Raw genomic sequence first — 23,535 nt, forward strand, 5'->3', positions numbered from 1 at the left:
TTTTAATGTATTGTCAACAATGTCATCAGTTCTCTATATTAGTATCGAATTGACAGTTTTGTTAAAAATATTGTTATTCATTTAGAATAAATTATATATATTAAATTATATCTATTATATCTATTATAAATTATATTTAAATTATATCTATATTGTAAATATATCATTTAGAATTCATTTAGAATAAATATACAAGTAATATCAACTAATAATAAATTTGATAAACTAATAATTGAAGTAATAATAAAATGATAAATTTTATAATATAATAAATATAATATAATAAAATAAAAATAATAAATATAATAAATATAATAAAATTTTATAATAATTTTAAAAAAAAATAATAACTCAAAATAATAAATAAATTACCAAAAAGTAAATAACTGTCAAAAGTTTAATTGTAATCTTTTTTATTAAATAAAAATAAAATTATGTTCATCTATTTGAATAAATATGATATAATTGTCATTATATTCATCATTTTTAACAACAGAATTTATTTAACAACAGAAATATGATGAAATTATGCTTAAGTTTTTTCCATAATTTATAAAATATATTAGTATTTAAATAAATAATATATATATTATTATATAAACAATATATATATTTATTATATTAATTATTAATAACATATACTAATATATGCACAATATACTAGATTTTATTATATATAATTAAAATAATCAAAGATATTTTAAATGTAAATATTAAATTTATAAAATTAAAGTATTTAAAATTTTTTATAAAATTTAAATAACGAATTATGAATTTCTTATAACATTTTCTATAAAATTAAAAATTATATTATTATCATTATATTATTTCTTATCGTTTTATAATTACTATAAATTAATTTGTTATATAATTTATAATAAAATATAATAAAATTAAACTTATAATAAAATTTTTTTAATACATTCAATTTCAATGATTAATGATTCATCAATTTTTAAATAATAATATTTATGATATATCTTTATACATACAATATTTTATATACACTGCTAGTTTCACCGATTTTATTTCTTTTTAGATTGAAAACTGAGGGTTCTAATTTTAGATTATCTTACTTCTTCAATTATGGTAATCATGCATCGTTATCATTGTTCATAAAGTGCAATATTGTTTAATTTATAATCATTAATTGAATGAAATAATTTATTTTATAATTTATTCTCCAAAAAATTAATTTTTAAGAATATTCAATATTAAGAATATTAATATAAGTAAGAATATTCAATTTTTAAAATAATATTTTTATTAATAATATAAAACGTAATTATAATCATTTTTAATGTAATATTTTGTAATATTTTATTTTAATTTTATATTTTATACAATTTTTAATAAAATTAATAATGTAAAATTTTTATCGATTTTTCAAATAATTTTCTAATCAAATTTAAAAATTTATTTTATTATTTTTTTTCTGTTTCGAAAATATGATAAAATATTAAAATAAATAGACAAATTGAATTATTTAATTTAAAAAAAAAAAGATCCACTGAAAACATAAATTATTATATCTAACTTGTTTATTTCCTTTACAATTATGAAAATTGGAAAAAATTATGACTGATTCATCGAAAGAAGAAAAAAATATAAATTATCTGACAATTTATACAACAATTTGATACAAATAGTTTTAGAAGTTAAATTTAGAAGTAGCTAATTATATATATATATAAAACAATATATACGTTAACAATAAGTTTCGAAATTGCTAACATATATAATAATTTATAAATCTTATAATACAATTTTTAAATGAAATTAAAAAACTATTAACTGGAAATAATTAATTCATTAAGAAATATAATTACATATATGTAATTACATATATGTAATTAATTTACTAGAAAAATTTCAATATTATTTTTATTTTTTTTTTCTTTTTATTTTTCTCCAATAAAAATCTTAAAATAATATTAAAATAATATAATAAAATCATAGTCAAAAGATATCATTATCAGATATTTTTTGAATTAAATTATTTGAAATATTAATAAAAAAAAAAGTAAAAATCAGACAAATATTTTATCAAATTCAAATCTAATTTTCAAACTTATAATTAAAACGAATTATATTACTTATAATATAAACAATACTTAAATTTTTTATTTGTTATTAAATTTATTTAGTATTATTTGCTTAATTGCAAATTTGCATAATTCAAAACATTTATGAATAAAAAATTCAAAAATTAAAATTAAAATTAAAACAAATTGCAAACATTACATTCTCATATTTCTTGATATATAATTTCCTTTTTTTAAATAATTATTAAAAATATAATATATTCAATTTTATTTTATTTGCTTTTGTTTCATTCTGATAACTTTAGCTATACTTCATCAAGTTAATCAAAAGATTGAAAAACATATCGACTAACGTAAAATAGATGTTTGAAATCTTATCTATGTATATATGGTGCATATATACGCACATGTACATACAAACAATGTATAAAAACACATACAACTTCAGTAGTATCGCAAAGTATATTTTCCTTTCATTTTCTGCAACAACCAGTTACGTTTACGTCGTCGTTGGAAGTACTGAAGGTTAGGTTGAGATTACTACGTTATATTTGAACTTTCCTCAATTCTCCCTACCACAAATGTTATTGGTTGAACGTTGAACGCGACAGTGCGTAAAGTCCAAGGAGTCGCTTGTGACATTCTTATACGATTTGAAAGGGATACGGTATTTACATTTTTTAATGTATTTTTTTTATATATATTTAATAATTTGCAAATTTAATTTAGACAATTTTTCAAGATTTATTTTTTTATTACATTTCATTATTATTATGCTTTTTACATAAATATTTAATAATAAGCATATAAATTAATGATATAAATATGCCGACACTATTTGCAAGTGATCAAGATTTGTGTTCATATTAATATATTAGTTATTAATTAATTAATATTAGTATTAATTAATATTAGTTATTAATATTAGTATCAGTGATTTGATTTATTTTTCTTATTCTATTACTTCTCAAATATATTTAGTTAAATTTTTAATAATTGATTATATTGAAAATAGTTTAAATTAAATTTTAATATAAATATAAACTTTTATTTTAATATATATAAAAAGTGTATATATATACATATATATACATATATATACGTATATATATACACTTTTTATATATATTAAAATAAAAGTTTATATTTATATTAAAATTTAATTTAAACTATTTTCAATATAATCAATTATTAAAANTAATTTTAAATTAATTAATTTAAAATAATTTTTAAATTAATCAAGCTTTGTTCTTTTATATTATTTTTTTAATCATAAAAATTATTTTTTTAGCTTAATTGTAATTGCACGAGACTTAATTTATTGTTCATATACAAGCTTTATATAATGGGTCCTTTAACTACAAGAGTTAAATATACTTTTCATTCTCTTTATACAATTACTCTAAGAGCATTATCTACCAATGCAATGTTAAATCCAAAAAATGATGTAAAAGAAATAATACTTAAATATTTGGATGGAAAAGATAATGGTATTGTAGTATTAGGATTAAATCGACCCACTGCTTCTAACGCTCTTGGCAAAACTTTAACTAGTCAACTAAATGATGCTATTTCTTCCATCAGAGAAGATACAAAATTACGAGTATTAATTATTCGTAGTTTGGTTCCAAAAATTTTCTGTGCTGGTGCAGATTTAAGAGAAAGAAGAAGGATGGATAATTCAGAAATTTTAAAATTTGTTTCATTTTTAAGAAACATAACAAATAGTATAGAGACATTACCAACTCCAGTAATATCTGCTATAGATGGTACTGCATTAGGTGGTGGCTTAGAACTTGCTCTAGCCACAGATATTAGAGTTGCAGCATCAGATTCCAAAATGGGACTTGTAGAAACAAAATGGGCTATTATTCCTGGAGCAGGTGGGACACAACGACTTCCAAGAATAATTGGAATTGCTAAAGCAAAGGAACTTATTTATACTGCACGTATAGTTGATGGTAAACAAGCTATGGAAATTGGTTTAATAAATCAAGTAGTTCCTCAAAATAAAAGTGGTGATGCTGCTTATCAAACTGCTTTAACAATTGCCAGAGAAATTTTACCTAATGGTCCTATTGGAGTTAAGTAAGTATAAAGATAATATTAAATATTCTCTGTTAATAATGTTATAGTAAAGTTGTGTTTCTAAAAATTGATAAAATAAAATATTAACAATTTCAAACAATTGATAATAATTAAATTTATTTAATAAAAATCTATTAACTTTCAAAATTTTTACAAATTTATAATATAATTATATTTATATTTTAAACATAATACATAATATAATATATTATAACAGATAATACTTATTTTTTATTTTTATTATGTTTTAGAATGGCAAAAACAGCAATGTCAAAAGGTTTTCAAGTATCTATTACAGATGGACTTGAAGTTGAAAAACAATGTTATAGTAAAGTTGTGGATACAAAAGACAGAATTGAAGGATTAGCAGCATTTATAACAAAACGTATACCTATTTATCAAGGAATGTAAATATATCAAAATGAAATATTGAAATATGAGTGTTTTACGAATTTGTTACGCTTAATTATTAACATATCAAGAATATGCATTTTAATAGATACTAAATGTAGGAAATATGCCATTTATTTACTACATTTTTATAATATGACTAATTTTTATATACATGTTTACAAAAGTTCAAGCATCTTTGTATTTAAGCAGAAATCTACAAAAATAGCAAATTAATATTTAGTATAATATAGAAATAATATTACATAAGATTCATAGTTTTAAGTATTTTTATATGTGATTTAAAATTCCAGAATTTATATAGTTTATATTAATTTTGTTATGTTAATATATATGTGTGTGTGTGTGTGTGTGTGTGTGTGTGTGTGTGTGTGTGTGTGTGCATCTATATACAAAATTTATTTTTAAAAAATAAAATTATGTTTATAAAATTTCATGATTTTCATTTTATTTTATTTATATTTATGTAATATTATTATCTTAAATAAAATAAAAAATATAAGATTATGCTCTATATAAAAATTAGTAATAATAAATTATGCTCTATATAAAAATATAAATATTCTTTTTTTTTTTTTTTTTTAAGTAATTTCATCATCTATTTTATATAAAATCTTTTAGATAGAATATATATATAATATATATAATATATATAAATATATATATAATCAAATAAAAATGAAAAAAAATTGAAATTAAATCTTTTGAATTTATAAATTTGTATTTAAAAAATAAAAAATTAATTATATGTAATATTATTAAAAAAAAAACAATGAAATAAATATATAATATATGTTATATATCTATCTTAATGTTTTATAAAACCAATTAAAACCCTATTAAATACATATAAAATATATTATGGTAACATATAATATAATTATTTTGAAATTTACTATTTACATTTTTATAAATTTCATCACATAATATCAATAAAATATAATATAAACTAATATTAAAGTAATATTTCATAAAGAGATATAAATCTATTTTGTCATACAATTATACATATATTTCAATAATTTGGTTGATTAATAAATATAAAATATCAAATGCTTTAAATTTTTTTATTGCAGCTAAAAAATTAGATGCAATTTTTTTAAAAAATTTCTTTTAAAAATGAAAATTTAATACTATAAATGAAATGCAATATTAGCAAAACAAACTTATATAAATAATATATCTTTTGTATATTAGATAAAATATTTAATTCATTACGCACATTGTATAGGAAATTCCAATTGTTCTTTTTCTCTTTTTTCTTTCATAAATGTCATAAGAATGTTAAGTTGATTAATTGTATCTTCAGGACATGTCACACTATGTCCAACAGTTAAATCACTTTCATAAATTTCATAATCATTACCACCTTCTGTTGTTTTATCACCAAAGAAATGTATTTCATCATATCCTCGAATATGTCTAAGACAATATGTTTTATCCCAACCAATAGGAAAAACATCAAAAGATATTTGACCTCCTATAAATATAAAAAAATATATGTTTAATAAAAATTTTAACAAAACAAATAATTTTAATAATTTTTTAGATTAATATACTATAATTAAAAATACTGATATTAAATATGATAAATATAATTTTTTGAAATAAATATAAATCAAAAGAAAAATAAATGTAATTATATCTATATTGAATGTTTATGCAAAATAATTTTTTATATAAATATAAAAAATCTTACTTACCTATACTATATGTTAAAGCAAGATCTGGAAATTCTTTTTTAATAGCTTGAATAAATTTCTGTCGAATTTGATGTTCAAGATCATATTCATAGAATTGAATACGCTCTTTTTTAGTACAATTACGACCAACAGGTGATATATTAATCATACCTGTTCTAAATTCTATAAAAGTTCCACGTTTGAATGGCAAATGTAATTCTGATATATATTTTAAACAAAAATTGATTAAATCTTGCAATGCCTCTTCACCAATAATACTTTGAATTGTCTAAAATAAAAAGTCAAATTTTAAATAAATAACATAAAAGTACATAGAAAACTTTATAAAATATATTTTCTAATTATATTACTTACTTCAGTAGGCAACTGTTTATCATCTTTAAATGCAATAAGCCCATTCTCTGCAAAAACATATTTATATTTTTCAAATATACTTTTACCACCTAATTGTTCTTTAATCTTATTTAAATCTGATCCACCGACTACAGCTAAATCAAATTCCTTTCTAACAGTTTCCAAAAGAAATTTCTCTACAGATGGTTTAATTGCCTAATGAGAAATTAAATAAGAGTTTATTTATATATTTTATATATATTTATATATTATATATTTATAATTATACAATATATTTTTTATTTTCATTGTACATATACCTGTCTAGGATCTGTAAGTGTGCCATCAACATCAAATAAACATATTATCTTCTTCATCATAGTAAAATAATATTGTATATTTACTTAATCTGAAATATAAATTTCGAAATTAAATTTTTAATAAAAAAAGAATACTAAAAAAAAATCCATAAAAAAATAAAAATTATTAAAAAATTTTTTAAACTAAATATTAAAAATTATCAATACGAAAAGATTATTTTTATCTTTAAAAAATTATCGTATAAAACAAATACGTTACTTAAATCACATATAAAACTCGTTATTATACTTATTATTTTAGTCATTATCTTTCTCATTATTATATTATATTAACAATTCCTTTTTTATGTAATTTTTTTTGACAAACCGAAACATATTCAAACTTTATATTAATAATATTCAAATTTTGATATAATTTATATATTTTTAAGTCGACAAAAAAATAGAAAAATAGAATATAATACATTTTTAATAAAAAAAATATACAATTTTTAAAAACATTATCGAATATTAACATATGTCAATAATAGAATAACAAATATAACCTATTATATAATTTATTGACATATAAATAAAAATGAAATTAATATTTTATTGTACAATATTTTAATTATAATTAAATTGACATTTAATTTCTACTTTTATCGACCACAAAATAAATTTAACATTATATATATTATAAAATAAAAAAATACAGACGATGTATAAACTGATACGTGGCTAATTTGATGTGTTCTTCATCAGTTCTTATCTTCATCAGTTTTTATCTAAAATATTATAATAATGTTAAAAAGAATCTACTTGAATAAATTTAACTATTTTATTTATCTTATCTTATTAGAATTACGTAATACAAATGCAAACATTATGCCGCATAAAAATGCTGTTTTACTTTTAGGTAAAAAAAATTAAAATATAAAAAATTGAAAATATATAATTTTATGATAAATTTTTTTCATCTAATCTTTTTTTTTGAATAAAATTTTTAAAAATATTTTGTTATTTATATATATATATATATATATAATGTTACAAAATTTTATTTAATATCATTTATCTATAATATAATTTTTAATTAAAAAATATTTCATATTTTTTTTTATTTTATAATAAATAATAAATAATAAAATTTCATACTTATATATATAGCTGATGATGGTGGATTTGAAATGCGATCCTATTTGAATAAAATTTGCCAAACACCTAATTTAGATAATTTGGCAAAAGAAAGTTTATTATTTAATAATGCATATTCTTCAGTTAGCAGTTGTTCTCCTAGGTATCATTATTATTTATTAGTTTCAAATACTTAATATTTTATATTATTATTATCATATCATTATTTTACTGTATTTTTATAATTTTTATATATTTTATATTATTATCATATTATCATTTTAATATTATATTTTTATAATTTTTATACATTTTAGTCGTTCCTCTTTACTTACTGGTTTACCAAGTCATCAAAATGGAATGTATGGTCTTCATCATGGAATTCATCATTTTAATTCATTTGAAACAGTTCAAAGTTTACCAAAAATATTAAAGAAAAATAATATAAGAACAGGTAAAATTTTCAAAATTTAATAAGTGTAAAATTCAAGAATCATCTATGAATATTTTACAGGTATTATTGGTAAAAAGCATGTAGGTCCAAGCAATGTTTATCCATTTGATTTTTCACAAACAGAAGAAAATAATTCTATACTTCAAGTTGGTCGAAATATTACTAAAATTAAACTTTTAGTTAGAGAATTTTTCTCTCAGAATAAAACAAAGTATGAATTTTTTTTAGCTTTCAAATTAATTTTTCTCTATTAATGTAAAATTTCTATCAAACTATAACTTTATGATAGTAATTTTAAATTATGATATTAAAAGACAAAGATAAATATAATATAAATTGTAATATTTCATTTTTAGGCCCTTTTTTTTATATATTGGATTTCATGATCCTCATCGATGTGGTTATACACATCCAGAATATGGAAATTTTTGTGAAAAATTTGGTAATGGAGATATTGGTATGGGTACTATTTCTGATTGGAATCCAATATATTATCAATGGGAACAAGTAAAAGTTCCATATTTTATTCAAAATACAGAAGCAGCTAGAAGAGATATTGCTGCTCAATATACAACAATTTCTCGTTTAGATCAAGGTATATTTATTAAATAAAATTAAAATTAGATATTTAAATTATTAGAAATTAATATGTAACAAAAATATTAATGATATTAAAAAATTATTAAATAATTATTCAAATATATTATTTATAATAGAAAAAAATAAAAATTAATATATTTTTTTTAAAAAACATTAAAATGTTAATTTAATTTAAGTATTGCATTATTATATAATAATATATAAGTTGCAAATTACAATAATGTAATTTTGTCTTAGAGATAAAACATTTTATTTATTATTTAAATTATAACTTTAAAAAAATATATAATTTTTTACTTTATATAATTATATCTTTATATCTTTATATAATTATATCTTTTTATTACAAATATTTATTTAAAATTTTGTTTTATTCTTTTAAAAAATTAAATATTAAATGTTATTAATACAATAAATATAAAATATGTAATATTATATTATATTAAAAATATATTAATATAATAAAACTAATAATAGATGAATTAGAAATAGACAAGAAATTAAAACTTTTATAGGTGTAGGATTAATTTTAAAAGAACTGGAAGATGCTGGTTTTAAAGACAACACATTAGTGATCTATACATCTGATAATGGTATACCATTTCCAAATGGTCGAACAAATTTATATGAACCAGGTAAATAATAGTATACATAAAAAATATTATATAATGATTAAATAATCTTTTTTTAAATTAAGATTAAAAATATTAAGGTATAAAAAAATAATTATATTTACTATGTTAGGATTAGCAGAACCTATGATGATTAGGTCTCCAATTCCTAATCACAGAAGAAATAGTATAACATACAGTTTAACATCTTTATTGGATATTGTACCAACATTATTAGATTGGTTTAACATACCATATATGGATCTATCTCTATTTGATACAAATGAAACATCTGTTCCTTTCTTAACTGGAAAATCTCTTCTTCCTCTTCTTATTCAAGGTATATTTAAATTATCTTAGCATTCAATATTCTAATATTATATTTTTATTTTTGCATATGCATTTGCAGAACCTATAGAAAATAATACAGCTATTTTTGCCAGTCAAACTCATCATGAAATTACTATGTATTATCCCATGCGTGCAATTAGAACCAAAAGATATAAACTTATACATAATATTAATTACAAAATGCCATTTCCAATTGATCAAGACTTTTATGTTTCACCAACATTCCAGGTGATCTACAAAAAATATATAATATAATTATAAATATAAATATAATCATATTAATAAATAATATGAAAAAAATTTATGAAAGAAATCACATTATAAATCATATTATAAATTATAAATGAATATCATTTTTTTTATTTAAAGGATCTTTTGAATAGAACTAAAAACAAACAACCACTTCCATGGTATAAAACATTAGAAAATTATTATGAAAGACCAGAATGGGAATTATATGATCTAAAATATGATCCAGAAGAAAAAAATAATATTGCTTCTAAATCATCAGCAAAAGTAATTAAAATCAAAATATTCTTTATATTCTAATTGTAATAAATCAACTTTAAATTATTAAATTATTTTTTAGAATATATTTAGTGATTTACAAGAAAGATTATTAAAATGGCAGAAAATAACCAATGATCCTTGGCTTTGCGCACCTACAGGAATTCTCAATGATATTAAAACTAAAGAAGCACAATGTATGCCTCTTCAAAATTTAATTAATTAATTTAGATTATTTAATTTTTATAATATAAAAAATATTTTCAAATAATACTCATAAATACTCAATATTAATATATACTCATAAATACTCATAAATAATATAAATATACTCATAATAATAAATATATTCATAAATACTCAATATTATATAAGCAATAAATTGAATAAAAAATATATTTATTTATTCAATTATATTTTTTTTATTTAATTAAAAATATTGTAGAAATAGTATATGGGTATTTAAATAAATTGTTAAAAAAATCAATAAATATAATGTTTAACTGGAAAATATATATGTTATAACTTGTTATATAACAACAGAATATTATAAATTTTTTTCAGTATTTTTATATTAAAGATAGATATTAAAAAATTTTTATAAAATCTTGTATATTATTTTCAATATTATGCAATTTTTGCTTATTAGTATTTTTTTAACTATAAATGACAATTATATGTATGTTTCATATTTTAATTGAAATATAAGATTTTCATTTGTTAATTTATAAATTAAATTTTTATGAATATTAATTTAAGAATTTACTTATTAAATTTAATAATTTTATATTATATATATTATATATATTATAAATATATACCTATAATGATTTATAATCAAAAAAGAGGATGTGATATAGTCACATTTTTTATATCCTTATCACGATGTTTTAAAAGTATTTCATTTAATTGACGAATAAAGCTTGACGACTTGTTTGCGGATTTCTCTATTGCTTTTAGTTCTGTTGATATTTCATTCATCTAAAGTTTAAACAAATCGATAAATATTTAAAAATAAATTCAATAATGGATATACATATATATTTTTTTATGAAACCTTACATATTCTTTATATCCTAAATATCTATTATATTTTTGATTGTTATTATAAATTTGTTTCACTTGTATCATAAAAACAAGACACAATAAAAGACCACCAAGCAATACAAGTAAATTTGTATTTTGAAAACTACGTAAAACAAGCATTACTATTGTTGAGGTTATGTTTATATTTTAAAAATTTAATTTGAAATTTTATTTAAATATATTTATACCAAAATAAAAAATTTCATATTGTGTTACATATTCACTTCTAAAATAATCATTATATTAATGAATCGCAAGTAACGAAATAACTGTTATTTAAAATATCAATTAAGTTAGACTTGGCATTGATAGTATTCATAATCAACATAGATGTCTTCAATATGCAAACATGATGAAATAAATTGTCAATTTTATTAATTTAAGAATATTTATTTATTTATTTATTTTAAATGATAGTCAAAGTACAGACTAGATATGAAACATAGAATAGACGTCACTCAATGCATTTTTGTGTCACATAGTCTGAAAACTATGTAATCTCCATTAGTATTCTTATGTCACATGCGATATTATTGATTCAAAATAAAATTAGATAACAGTGATATTAAGACAAAAGGAATTATAATTAAATGTAGCGATAGCCAATTGTTTTTGATATAAGAATATAATTATGGTCGATTTACGTATGTAGATTTCAAATTTAGCATTAGGAATATTATAATGTAAATTATTTTTGATTTTCATAGATTATATTCTTTTGATACAAAATCACAATGACTTGAATACTTGAAAACTTCAAATTTTTAAATTTTACAAGAAATTTTGCTACTTTTTCTCATACTATTATATCTTCCTAATATAAAAATCCTGATATTTTGGCAAAATTTTTTGTCCAAATTAAAATTTTTATAATAGAAAAATGTAGTTGGAAAAAATGTGAATTTTTTCCTGCATTTTTGATAAAATTTTTTGAGAAATTATATTTTTGTAATATCCACGAAAATTTTCGATTAAATTTCATATTAGAAAAATGAGAAGAAATGATATGTAAAATTTTCTAAAATTTAATGTATTTATTTTATACTAATCATATATATTTTTTTTTACTTTTAAATATTTAATAATTATTTAGAATTGCAAAAGCTTATCTTATTTATGAATTAAAAAACACTTATTTCTATCACTGAAGAATTTCCTTTGATATATCTCGAGCAATATATTTGATCCCGAATCAGAATCAAATATTCGCGAAACAATAATATCTTAAAATTTTATTTTTGATTTTAATTATTTTTGATTATCAAATGAAATATTTACTAATATATTTCTAAAATTAATTAATTAAAATAATAAACGCGATATAATTTGGATGATAATTTGTGTATTTAATAACTAATAATAATTCTTTTTTTTCTTTATTAAATAATTAAATATAATTTAAATTATATTGTTAATTTAATTTTAGTTTAATTGAAAAAACTTTACAAATGTGTTGTAAAGTATAATTTAAAATATATAAAAAATATTAAAAAATATTAAAATAAAGTAAAAATAATTAAAAATAAAATAAAAATAAGAAATAATTTCAAAAAAACAAATAAATTTTACAGTTTTTTAATATATATTATTTCTACAATGTTTTCTTCGAATACCTCAATTCTTGGAATTTATTGTTTCTTTCAATCAGTGTTTTTTTCTAGCTTCAACAAAAAAACGCCATATCAGAAATAAGAATCAATATCTTTGTTGGATAACTACTTCCTTCAGTTCTGAATCTTTTAGAATTATAAAATATTTACCATAGAGAATATATATATATATATATATATATATATATATATATATATAAAATGGCTTAAGTTATTAATTTCTTACATGATCGATTATTCACACAGAAAGAAATTTTATAAAAAAAATTTATTTTATATTTGTTTATTTTTTGTTTGTAGTTCATAAATATGTAATCAAAATTTTGTAAAAAGTAGTATATACTATTATATACTAATATTAATACTATTATTTTACAAATAGAAAGAATTATTTATTAAGCCAAAACAATATAATGCTTAGTATAAATTATAATATTGAATTTTTTATTTTTTTATTGTTTTTTTTCTTTAATTAAGAGGATTTGAAATTACGATAAAAATTACGATAAAAATTATGAAAAATATTATATTAATTCTATGCATTAAATATATCTATTACAAAGAATATTTCATTTAAATATAATTTATAATAATTCTAAATTAAAATTAAATCTTTCTCTTTTTCAAATACTCATACGTACATAATAGATTTCACAATTATTTCTTTAATAAATATGTCACATGATGTTCTTAAATATTTTCTTCATTTCTTTCAATTGCATTGTAAAATATTTCGTCTCTTTGAAGTGTTGTTAATTCGTTCTGAAATTTAAATAAATTTAACATAAATATAAATTAATATTTTTTTTTCTTTTAAATAAATTATTCAAAATATTATTTTATATTACATTTATAATATATTTTATTAATATATTTGGATTGAAAATTTTATTTTTTCAAAATTTTATAATAAATTAATGTTAAATAAAAAAAATAAATTGCATAATAAAAAAGCAGGGAATAATGTATAAAAGCAAAAAACAAAATTTATTGCTTAATTTTGCAAAATCCAAATAAGCTTACAAAATAAAAGATTATAAGCATGCCAAATAATACATATAAATATATATGAACAATGACGAAAAAAAATAATAAAAAATCGACAATCTTAAGATTTAACTTAAAGAAAAAAGATTGAAAAAGTAAGGTTTTATATTATAATATTTATTTTAATAAGAATTATTACAATATAATAAAACAAATCAATAAATCGTTAAATAATTAATAATTTTTTTTCATAAAAATATTTCAAAATGATTTCTTTAAAAATATATTATATTATAACATATATATATATATAAATACATATTATAATTATTATAATTATTTAATAATTATTATATAATTATTTAAATAAAATTGTGTATAATAATAATAAAATTCTCTTTATTTAATTTATAATTGAATTATTGTTTAAATTATTTTCAAAGAATATTTTTTAATTAATAATTAAATATTTTTTAAAAGTAATACTAAAATAATCTTATTTTATGTTTTTTTCTAATTCTAATTTCAAAGAATTCAAATTTTAGACGAATAACTTATTATATATGAGTTAAATTTTTTTAATTATTTTTATTAAAATAAAGTGAAATATAATGCAAACAGTAAGAAGAAAAACTAATGAATTATAATTCACGAAATTTTTTTCATTTATCAATTTTACTTTGAGAACATTAATCTAAATAAAATAAATGAATGAATTCTTAAAACCAGTTTCATGAATGTCAGCTCTTATTACACGAATGAGAAGTTATTGGTAAAAGAAAGAATCAGTGACCTTATATTATTTAAATCTTCTTCCTTATGTTTCGGTAAATAGTATTTGATCAATTCGATTATTATCTTTACCAATATACATAATGTAATTATATAATAATATATGTCAATCAAAATGAATGAATCAATTTTTAAAGGAAATCAATTGAATAAATCTTTCAATGGAAATCAATGTTTAAAAAAAATTTCAATATTATTATCTTGTATATTTTAAATAAAATAAATACTTTTATTCATAAGTTATCGAATATAGATAATATATCTCAGAATTTTAATTAATGTTTTAATTCTAATAATTTTAAAATAAATCTTAATTTTAAGCACCAACAATTAAGGAGTTGAGAGTATAAGAATTAACTATTAGTTAATACTAAAAATAAACTATTAATTATAAAATTATTGTAATAAATTAGTGAATAATACCAATTAAAATATGCCTATATATAAAACTCAATTATAATATTTTTACAATATTTTCGAATAGTTTAATTATTAATTAATTTATATTTCAAGAACCATAAAAATAGCAAGAATAGAAGTTTTAAAATTCAAAAATTCAATATCTCTTTCTCTAAATTTCAAAGCATTTTGAGGTTTCGAAGTTTTGAGAATCTTATTCCTATCTTTTTATTTAAAAATTTGGAAGTTCTGCCTCACTTTGTAATATATGCGTATAGATATTTACATTTTGCTTTCTGATATATCTATGTATCAAAGATAACAGAGATTGTTATTTATAAGTAGAGATTTATCGGTATTATTAATGGTAAGAAAAATAGATATCATCGAAAATTCTCTGTTCAAATAATAGGTTTTTTGATCAAGTGTGTCACTGCTTTCCTGCTTTCCTTTAAATGACGACACAAATATTTATCATAATGTATCTATATTTATATATATGTTATATATCGTCCATTATACTTCTCGTGAACTAATGATTAACGATTTAGTCTTCACTAAGAAGCCAACAAGAGAAGCCATCGTTATTTATTTTAATCTATAAATTGGATTTAGAATAATGAATTTAAAAATCTTTTTTTTCTCTAGTAGTAATAGTAAGTAAATTAAGTTATGACTTATTTTCAATGATTCATAGCAAGCTTGTATCAAAAAGTGCATACCATAATATATGAATATAATTCGTTATTATATCTATAGTATTTAAATAAAATTTTAATCCTCTTAATTTTGAGCAAAATTTAAAGCGTATAATGTTATAAATAACTTAAATATTGTATTTCATCTATATTATTGGATAATTAATTTTCTAAAAATTATAGAAAAAAGATGAAATAAGTAAATTATATTTTCATTTTCATAAAATTTAAGTCTTTATTTATTTATATAAATATATAAATTATTATAATATTTTTTTCAAAATATAGAAAATATCTTGATTTCGATTTATAAATATATAAATGATATATGAATAATGCACAAAAATATTGATTAAAGCTTATTTATTAAGTTATAAACAATTAAAGTTTGCATTAGATAAAGCGAGAAATAGAATGAATTTCGTTCTATTTTTATTTCATCAGTATTGCATCATCTCTCTTTATTTAATACGAACTAAATTGATTATGACTTAATAAATAAGTTTCAACTGATATTTTTTCATATTAACTTTTGTTTGAAAGAATTTTTAAAATCACGTTTAAATTAATATCTTGTAAGAACAATAAGATTATTGTAATTCAAAATTTAAGCTCATTTATATTTATGTGATTATTTTTATATAAAAAATTAAATCTTTTATAATAAATCGTAATCGGTATATTTTTTCAGAGAAATTTTATATGCATATATATTTATACTTATATATAGAAATATATTTTAGCTTTACACTATTATATCTTTATACAATTTTAATTTTAATTTTTATTTTTGATATCATATATCCTATTATTTTTGAAAAAATTTCTTACTTATTTATGAATGTTTATTCAAAGAAATTTTTTAAATAATTTATTAGATTGAATAATAAATTCATTCACATTTATTAAAAAAATGTATCATACTTTTATATTTTACCTATTTATATAAAAAATTGTTGTCATTTTGATAAAAATATTTGTCTTTTTGCAAAAATTGTTTAATAATTTTTTATGAACAATTTAAATACCCAAATTTGGAAAAATTGGAGATACTAATTACTATATGTATTTATGTACTTTACTATATATGTACTTTACTATATATAAATTACTGTTACTATTAAATATTATTATTTTTTTATTTTCTATGCAATTAAATAATAATAATAAATAATAATATTTATAATACTTTCAAAATATTTTAAATTATTTAAAAAATTTATAACCAAATTTAAAAAAAAGAGTAAAAGCAGTGATATTTTTATAGAATTAATATTTTACCAAATAATTTTTTCAATAACTATTTTCCAATGTATTGAAATGTATTGAATAGTTTTACAAGTTTTTTTCGACAAATTTGTATAATTATATTATCTTATAATAAATTCTTTGAAATTTTTTTTTTAGAAATATTTGAAATATTATATTTTTTAATATTAAAATATAATAATTATATAAAAATCGTGGAAATATGTCATATCTAATAAATGTGGCATGTTGAAAAATGACGTTTCTACAAATCGATTCTAAATATTATGTAAATATTATACATATTTATATTTTTCATATGTTTATATATTTGTATATATAGATCTGTTTATATAGATCTGTAATGTAGATCTATGATGTAATATCGCTTATAATAATATTTTTTATATGAGATATTTCATGTATTTATTTTTCGATATTTGAATTCCATTTTAAGATGAAAATAAAGAAGAATTTTTATGTAATCTTACATAACATTATATAATTCAAATACTAATATTATTTCTATAGTTTTTACTTTATTTGTTTATCATTGAATTTATTTATTTATTTGAAAGAATTATTATAGTTCTTAACTTTTCAATTACAATAAGGAACATAAAATAATAATGCTATGAAAAAAATCAATCAAATTACTTTCTAACTATAAAATGTTAAGACTTCACAATAAAATAAAGTAGGATATTTTATTTTCAATCTTTGAAACTTATGCAAGCTACCAAATTTTTATATAAAACACATATACATACTTTATTTATATATGCTTTTCCTAAATATATAAAAAAAAGATAGCAATTTTTTTTTACAAATTTGGTTTTTTTATGTGAAAAATGAGAATACAGATAAAATACGAAAAATTTTGTTGCTTAAAAATAAAAAAAAATGTCATATATTTTCTGAATTCGAATTTGATTGTAAAAATTGCTTAACATTAAAAGATAAATAAATAAGAAAAATCGACTTTTGTTATATTTATTTATAAGATATTTATAATTTATAAGAATATTTCATAATATTTCACAATAATAATTTTTTTCAATATTTTTATCAATTACATCGGTAATTGATATTAACTCTTTCCTTTTCTTTTTTTCTTTAAAATATAAATTTTCTTTTAAATATTTTAATATATATTCTTTAAAATATTCTTTTTTTCTTTAAAATATATTTTTGAAGTTACTTCAAAAACATTGAAAATCATAGAGTTATCATTGTTATCATTTTATTATAGTGTCTTTATCATTTTACTTCTGCTTGCATGAGATCTGCTTGAAAATTTTTATCTTAAATGAATATAAATCTTTATTTTAAATAGGAGATATCAAAAGTCTGACTTCTGATAAATAAAATAAGGAATATGTGTAAATTATTAAAAAAATGAAAAATGAAAAACTTTATTAAAATATTAATTATTAAAAAAAATTTTAATTAAAAACTACGAACTTTTGTACAGAATTTAATACATTTCTATTTTACAATACATTGTCCTAAAATTATTTAAAATAATTTTTCTTTGAAAGTTCAATTATTTATAATTTTAAAATAAATATATGTTAGCATAGTGAAAATATAATTTTATATTTATTATACTTACATTCTTATTTCGTAATTTAATCATAAAATGTACATTATAATTGTTTTTTTTAAATGTTATTGCACTACATATTTATCGTAAATCTCTTGTTTACATCTTTGTTCGAAGTAATAGCAGAAGATTTGGCCTAAAAGAAATATGAAATCCTTTAAGCAATGATTATAACCCTTTAAGGAGACTCCTATAACAAAGTTAGGGAATATCATCGAATAAAACTAATAAATATTAAATGTTAGAGATATGTATAAATGTAAATAAGCACAATTTATTGTTAGTTTGAAAAAATAGTTGCTAATTATGTAATGTTGGATGCTTTAATTTGTTAATTTTCATGTATGATTATTAATTTTTTTGTAATATTTATTAATTAAAATAAAACAGATTATATCAAATATTTTTTTAAATAAATTGTAATATTTTATAATATAAAATCCTCTTGTTATTATTTTTTAATATAGTGTTTATATATAATTTTTTTCTTATTTTTATTAAAAATTATTATTTGATAAAATTAAAATATTTTATATTATAATATTTTTAACATATACACATGTAATTGTTCAATAATCAAAATGAAGAAGATTTTTATGAATGATATAGGTATATTTTTCAATAATTCATTTTTTTTTCGAGAATTTTCTCAATATTTTTAGAAATATTGTTTTTAAAAAAAATATATTGTATATTTGTATATTAATAAAAATTAAAATCATAAATATTTATGATATTCTAGACAAATTATATTTTTGAATAAAAATATTTTAAGAAATTTGTACTTTAATTTTGTTATGTAAGATATTTTAAGAAAATTCATTCCATTAAATTACATTTCCTTTATTTTTATTATTAATTCACAATATAAAAGATGTATTATAAAATTAAAACATTAGAAAAATTAAATTGTTTTTAGAATTTTAAAAAATTATTGATTAATAAAATTTATTAAAATACATTGTAACATTACATTGAAATAAAATTGAATATATATATAAATTATAATATTTTAATATAAATTATAATTAAAAAAAAATGATGACTATTTATTAAGTACTTATCTTTTCTTTATTTTAAACAAGCATATTAATAAAAAAATTTTTTCTAATATTTTTTTATATTAATTTATATTATAATTAGTTATAATTTAAAGTTTTAACTTTGATATATAATTATAAATAAAATATTTAATTAACATTAAATATTTGATAATACTAATATTAAATTATTTATAATATAATTATTAAATACTTATAATTATTAAATTATTAAATAAATCATTTTTTCTGTTCATAAATTTTTATTTTTAATTTACATAATTCGAAGTTTAAAGTAAAGTTAGTTTAAAGTAGAATATAAAAGTATTAATTAATTATATCTAATTTATACATATATACGTATTACATATATATATATATATATATATTACATCCCATGTTATGAATTATGTTTGCATTTATATGAGAAGATTAATATTAAACATTTAAAATTAATTAATAAAATTCTTAATGGTGGTAATTATAAGTAACTTCTTACTGAATTATCTGTTTATATGAAGAATTATGTATTTTTTTTTATTTTTTTTATCTTATATTCTATTTTTTATTATCAATAAAAAAGATATTAAACAAATTAAAATTATATAGGTAGTATATGATTAATCATTAATTAAAAATAATTATTAATTAAAAATATTATTAATATAATTAATAATTAATTAAAAATAAGAAAGAATTTTCAATTGTTGCAAACATTTCATAATATTCTCAAATTATTCTAATAATATTATTCAAAGAATCTTCAATTAAAATTAAATCTTGTAATTTTAACATTAATTAATTAGATTTTTTTATTAAAAGTATCTCAAAATGGAATCAATGTAATTCCATTTCATTATGAAAATTAATTAAGAAAAAAAATGTCGAAATTTTCTTTCTATTCAATATTTTTTACTCTTGTTTCTATTTGATTCAAAATCGTATAAAGAATGATGACATATTCTTTATAAAAAAATATCCATACAATAAATATTAAAGAATTCGAATATGCATTTCTTAATTTATAAATAACAAGTGAGGAATACTGTAGATATTAAAAATAAATTTCATCTTCCATGAATATTAATTTCACATTTTTACATATAGATTTAATAAAATAAATCATATTTATATCTATTATTAACGAAAATAAAAATGAATTTCAATTAAATTGAGCGAAAATATCCTCATATCAGTTTATCAAACAAGAATTTAAATTGTGAAATAGAAATAATTCAATAGGAACAAGATTTAATATCAATGTTAAAGTCAATGTAATAAATGTGTATATAACATATTATAATATATTTCATTCTAATAGTTAATCATTATATGGTCTTTGAATTTTTTTCGACTTATTCTTATCTTTTCCTTTTTACAATCGTAAATCAATAATAATTCTCTTAATAGTTAAAATATCCTATAGTATATTTTTTTATTTTTTATTGAAATATTTTAAATTCTGCGTGTCCTTTAATTTTTAAGAATTGATTCTATTGTATTTTATTTTAAAAATAATATAGTTGATCTAGAAATATATCAAATTTATTTCTTTCTAAGAAAAATGATAAAAATTTTAATTTTCATATATGATTTATTAAAATGTTAAATAGGACATTTTAACTAAGAAAGGGAAAAGTAATCTTAAATTTGAATTTTTTAAGAATTTTTTAATTTTTTATAGAAAAATTAATTTATTACATTTAATATAATGTAAAAATTTTTATGTTATTTATAAGATAAATTCAGACTCGAAAATTTAAAATCCTAGAAATTAGATGCGTAAAACTCGTTGTGAATAAAATAATATAGATCTATGACAGCCACAAATTCTCAAAATGATTCGCAAATCCGCGCCATGATAACGAATTAAAATAGAATTGTCAATGATTACGAATATGTTAAAATTTGCCATTGTGCAATAAAATAAAATGATATTGAAAATAAAGTAAAAAATCAATGATTTAGGACAAAAGATTAAATACAAATATAAAATTAACTCTTTATGTTAATAACAAAAATTGTTGCAATAAGTAAAGTACATAGTATATACTTTACAATAATTTACAACAGTTCATTTTAAGACAATACAAAAATATTTATATAAATCAATTCTAATAAAGTTTTTGAACTCAGTTTTATATAAAAGAAAATATATATATATATATTGATTTTTCTTTTTTTTTTTTTTTTTTTTGATAAGAAAATTCAAAAAAGTGTAACATTACATACATTCTTTTATTAATAAACTGGAAATGTATTGTACGTAAAAAATCTTGTTTCACTTTATCTATTTTTTAAAAAATAAATTTATTTGTTATTTTAATATAATCAATTATATTCAATTATATTCTTAATCGAATAATCTCCATTTGTGATAAAACGAAATAAAAAAAAATATATATTTTCTTATTTTCGAGAATCAATATTTTATAATTTTCTATGATATTCTACATTTTATTTGAAATTTTGAATGTAAATAAAGTTTTTTATAATCCATTCAAGATAAATGGCATAATATAATAGGTGTGATAGTAGATGAAAGCGATCATAAAATTAACAGTTTTATAATTTGTCAATTTTAAAATTTAATATACTTTACAATTTTACAATTTACAATAGTCAATTTACTGATTGCTATTGAAATTATTTTAAAATTTAAAAGATATTACACTATGATATATATTTCCTTCTCTTCTTATAAGGATCTTCAGCTTCATTCAATCATACGATCAATTGATAAAGTCATATCAATTTAAATTATTATTTTGAAAAATACCTTATTTTTAATATTTATGGATTCATTTTCCATTTACGGCAATTTTTATTAAGTAAGATATAACGAAGACTCAATACAGTTTCAATGAAAAATTATATAATATAAATTTACATATAACTTTTCAAGTCCGAGATTTAAAGTACAAAACGTATACAATTTTGGATCACATAAATGAGTGTTCCTTCTTAATGATTTAATTTATAACCACAATATATCGCTTCCACCATAAATGATCATCTCTCCCACGTATTAATGAAATGCAATAGACGAGATTTTATTACAAGTTATCGAGATTGAAATTGTACTATATATTTGTTCATGACGAATACATTGATATGTATATGTATATTTTATAATTGGACATGGTCTATTCATGTTATGATGACATGCTATACTATGCGATCTGTGTCATGTATGTATCATATCTATTGTTATACTTATTGTTAATATTGAACTAACGATACTTGTCATCATATTATATATGTATATATAATGTCAATATTTACTTATATTATATCGATACTAGAATATATTTATTTATATTTATTTTGTTTCTTTTTTATAATATTTAATTTTATATAATTTTAATATTTAATTAATATTTAATATTTAATTTAATTATATTAATTAGTGAATTTGACAAGATATAATAGATTATATTATGATCTTTTTTTTTATATTTTTATATCAAATAGAATATTAAATATCGTTATTTTCATATGATTTATCTTTAATTTTTTTTTTTTTTCCG

The 23,535-nt window shown here is 17.4% G+C and overlaps 4 protein-coding genes across 8 annotated transcripts in view; 2 read left to right on the plus strand and 2 right to left on the minus strand.

The window, feature by feature from the left end:
• The window catches only part of LOC122713639 (putative phosphatidate phosphatase), a 141,138-nt gene that overhangs the window by 25,605 nt on the left and 91,998 nt on the right, over window positions 1-23,535 (minus strand). Inside the window, exons 8-9 of one of the 3 annotated variants that reach the window (XM_043934275.1) lie at window positions 13,877-13,997; window positions 10,052-10,265 (exon numbers count right to left, since the gene is read on the minus strand). The exons of 1 other annotated variant lie outside the window; for it this stretch is intronic. In XM_043934275.1, the coding sequence (XP_043790210.1) occupies window positions 13,926-13,997 (72 nt within the window). In that variant the 3' untranslated portion in view covers window positions 10,052-10,265; window positions 13,877-13,925. Of the gene's footprint in view, window positions 1-10,051; window positions 10,266-13,876; window positions 13,998-18,974; window positions 19,102-23,535 lie in introns of those variants that run through there. One more of the 3 variants, XM_043934276.1, reaches the window with a different exon arrangement.
• On the plus strand, window positions 2,541-4,877 carry LOC122713640 (methylglutaconyl-CoA hydratase, mitochondrial). Its single transcript, XM_043934277.1, has 3 exons — window positions 2,541-2,712; window positions 3,337-4,133; window positions 4,385-4,877. The coding sequence occupies exons 2-3, from the start codon at window positions 3,391-3,393 to the stop codon at window positions 4,542-4,544; spliced, it is 903 nt and encodes a 300-aa protein (XP_043790212.1). The 5' UTR covers window positions 2,541-2,712; window positions 3,337-3,390; the 3' UTR covers window positions 4,545-4,877.
• On the minus strand, window positions 5,716-7,722 carry LOC122713641 (phosphomannomutase). 2 transcript variants are annotated; one of them, XM_043934278.1, is made up of 5 exons: window positions 7,600-7,722; window positions 6,901-6,989; window positions 6,602-6,796; window positions 6,248-6,515; window positions 5,716-6,024 (listed from the first exon to the last, which is right to left on the minus strand). In XM_043934278.1, the coding sequence occupies exons 2-5, from the start codon at window positions 6,958-6,960 to the stop codon at window positions 5,759-5,761; spliced, it is 789 nt and encodes a 262-aa protein (XP_043790213.1). In that variant the 5' UTR covers window positions 6,961-6,989; window positions 7,600-7,722; the 3' UTR covers window positions 5,716-5,758. The 2 variants fall into 2 exon arrangements, with proteins under 2 accessions (XP_043790213.1, XP_043790214.1); XM_043934279.1 differs by lacking the exon at window positions 7,600-7,722 and adding an exon at window positions 7,160-7,265.
• Window positions 7,601-10,851, plus strand: LOC122713638 (N-sulphoglucosamine sulphohydrolase). Of its 2 annotated transcripts, none has more exons than XM_043934271.1 (10): window positions 7,601-7,798; window positions 8,050-8,179; window positions 8,334-8,470; window positions 8,531-8,681; window positions 8,827-9,065; window positions 9,586-9,705; window positions 9,815-10,021; window positions 10,091-10,260; window positions 10,402-10,548; window positions 10,622-10,851. In XM_043934271.1, the coding sequence occupies exons 1-10, from the start codon at window positions 7,684-7,686 to the stop codon at window positions 10,763-10,765; spliced, it is 1,560 nt and encodes a 519-aa protein (XP_043790206.1). In that variant the 5' UTR covers window positions 7,601-7,683; the 3' UTR covers window positions 10,766-10,851. The 2 variants fall into 2 exon arrangements, with proteins under 2 accessions (XP_043790206.1, XP_043790207.1); XM_043934272.1 differs by having other exon boundaries at window positions 9,592-9,705.

Source organism: Apis laboriosa, unplaced genomic scaffold (assembly GCF_014066325.1).
Source record: "Apis laboriosa isolate Shangri-la unplaced genomic scaffold, ASM1406632v1 scaffold25_cov139, whole genome shotgun sequence".
NCBI classification, from domain to species: domain Eukaryota; kingdom Metazoa; phylum Arthropoda; class Insecta; order Hymenoptera; family Apidae; genus Apis; species Apis laboriosa.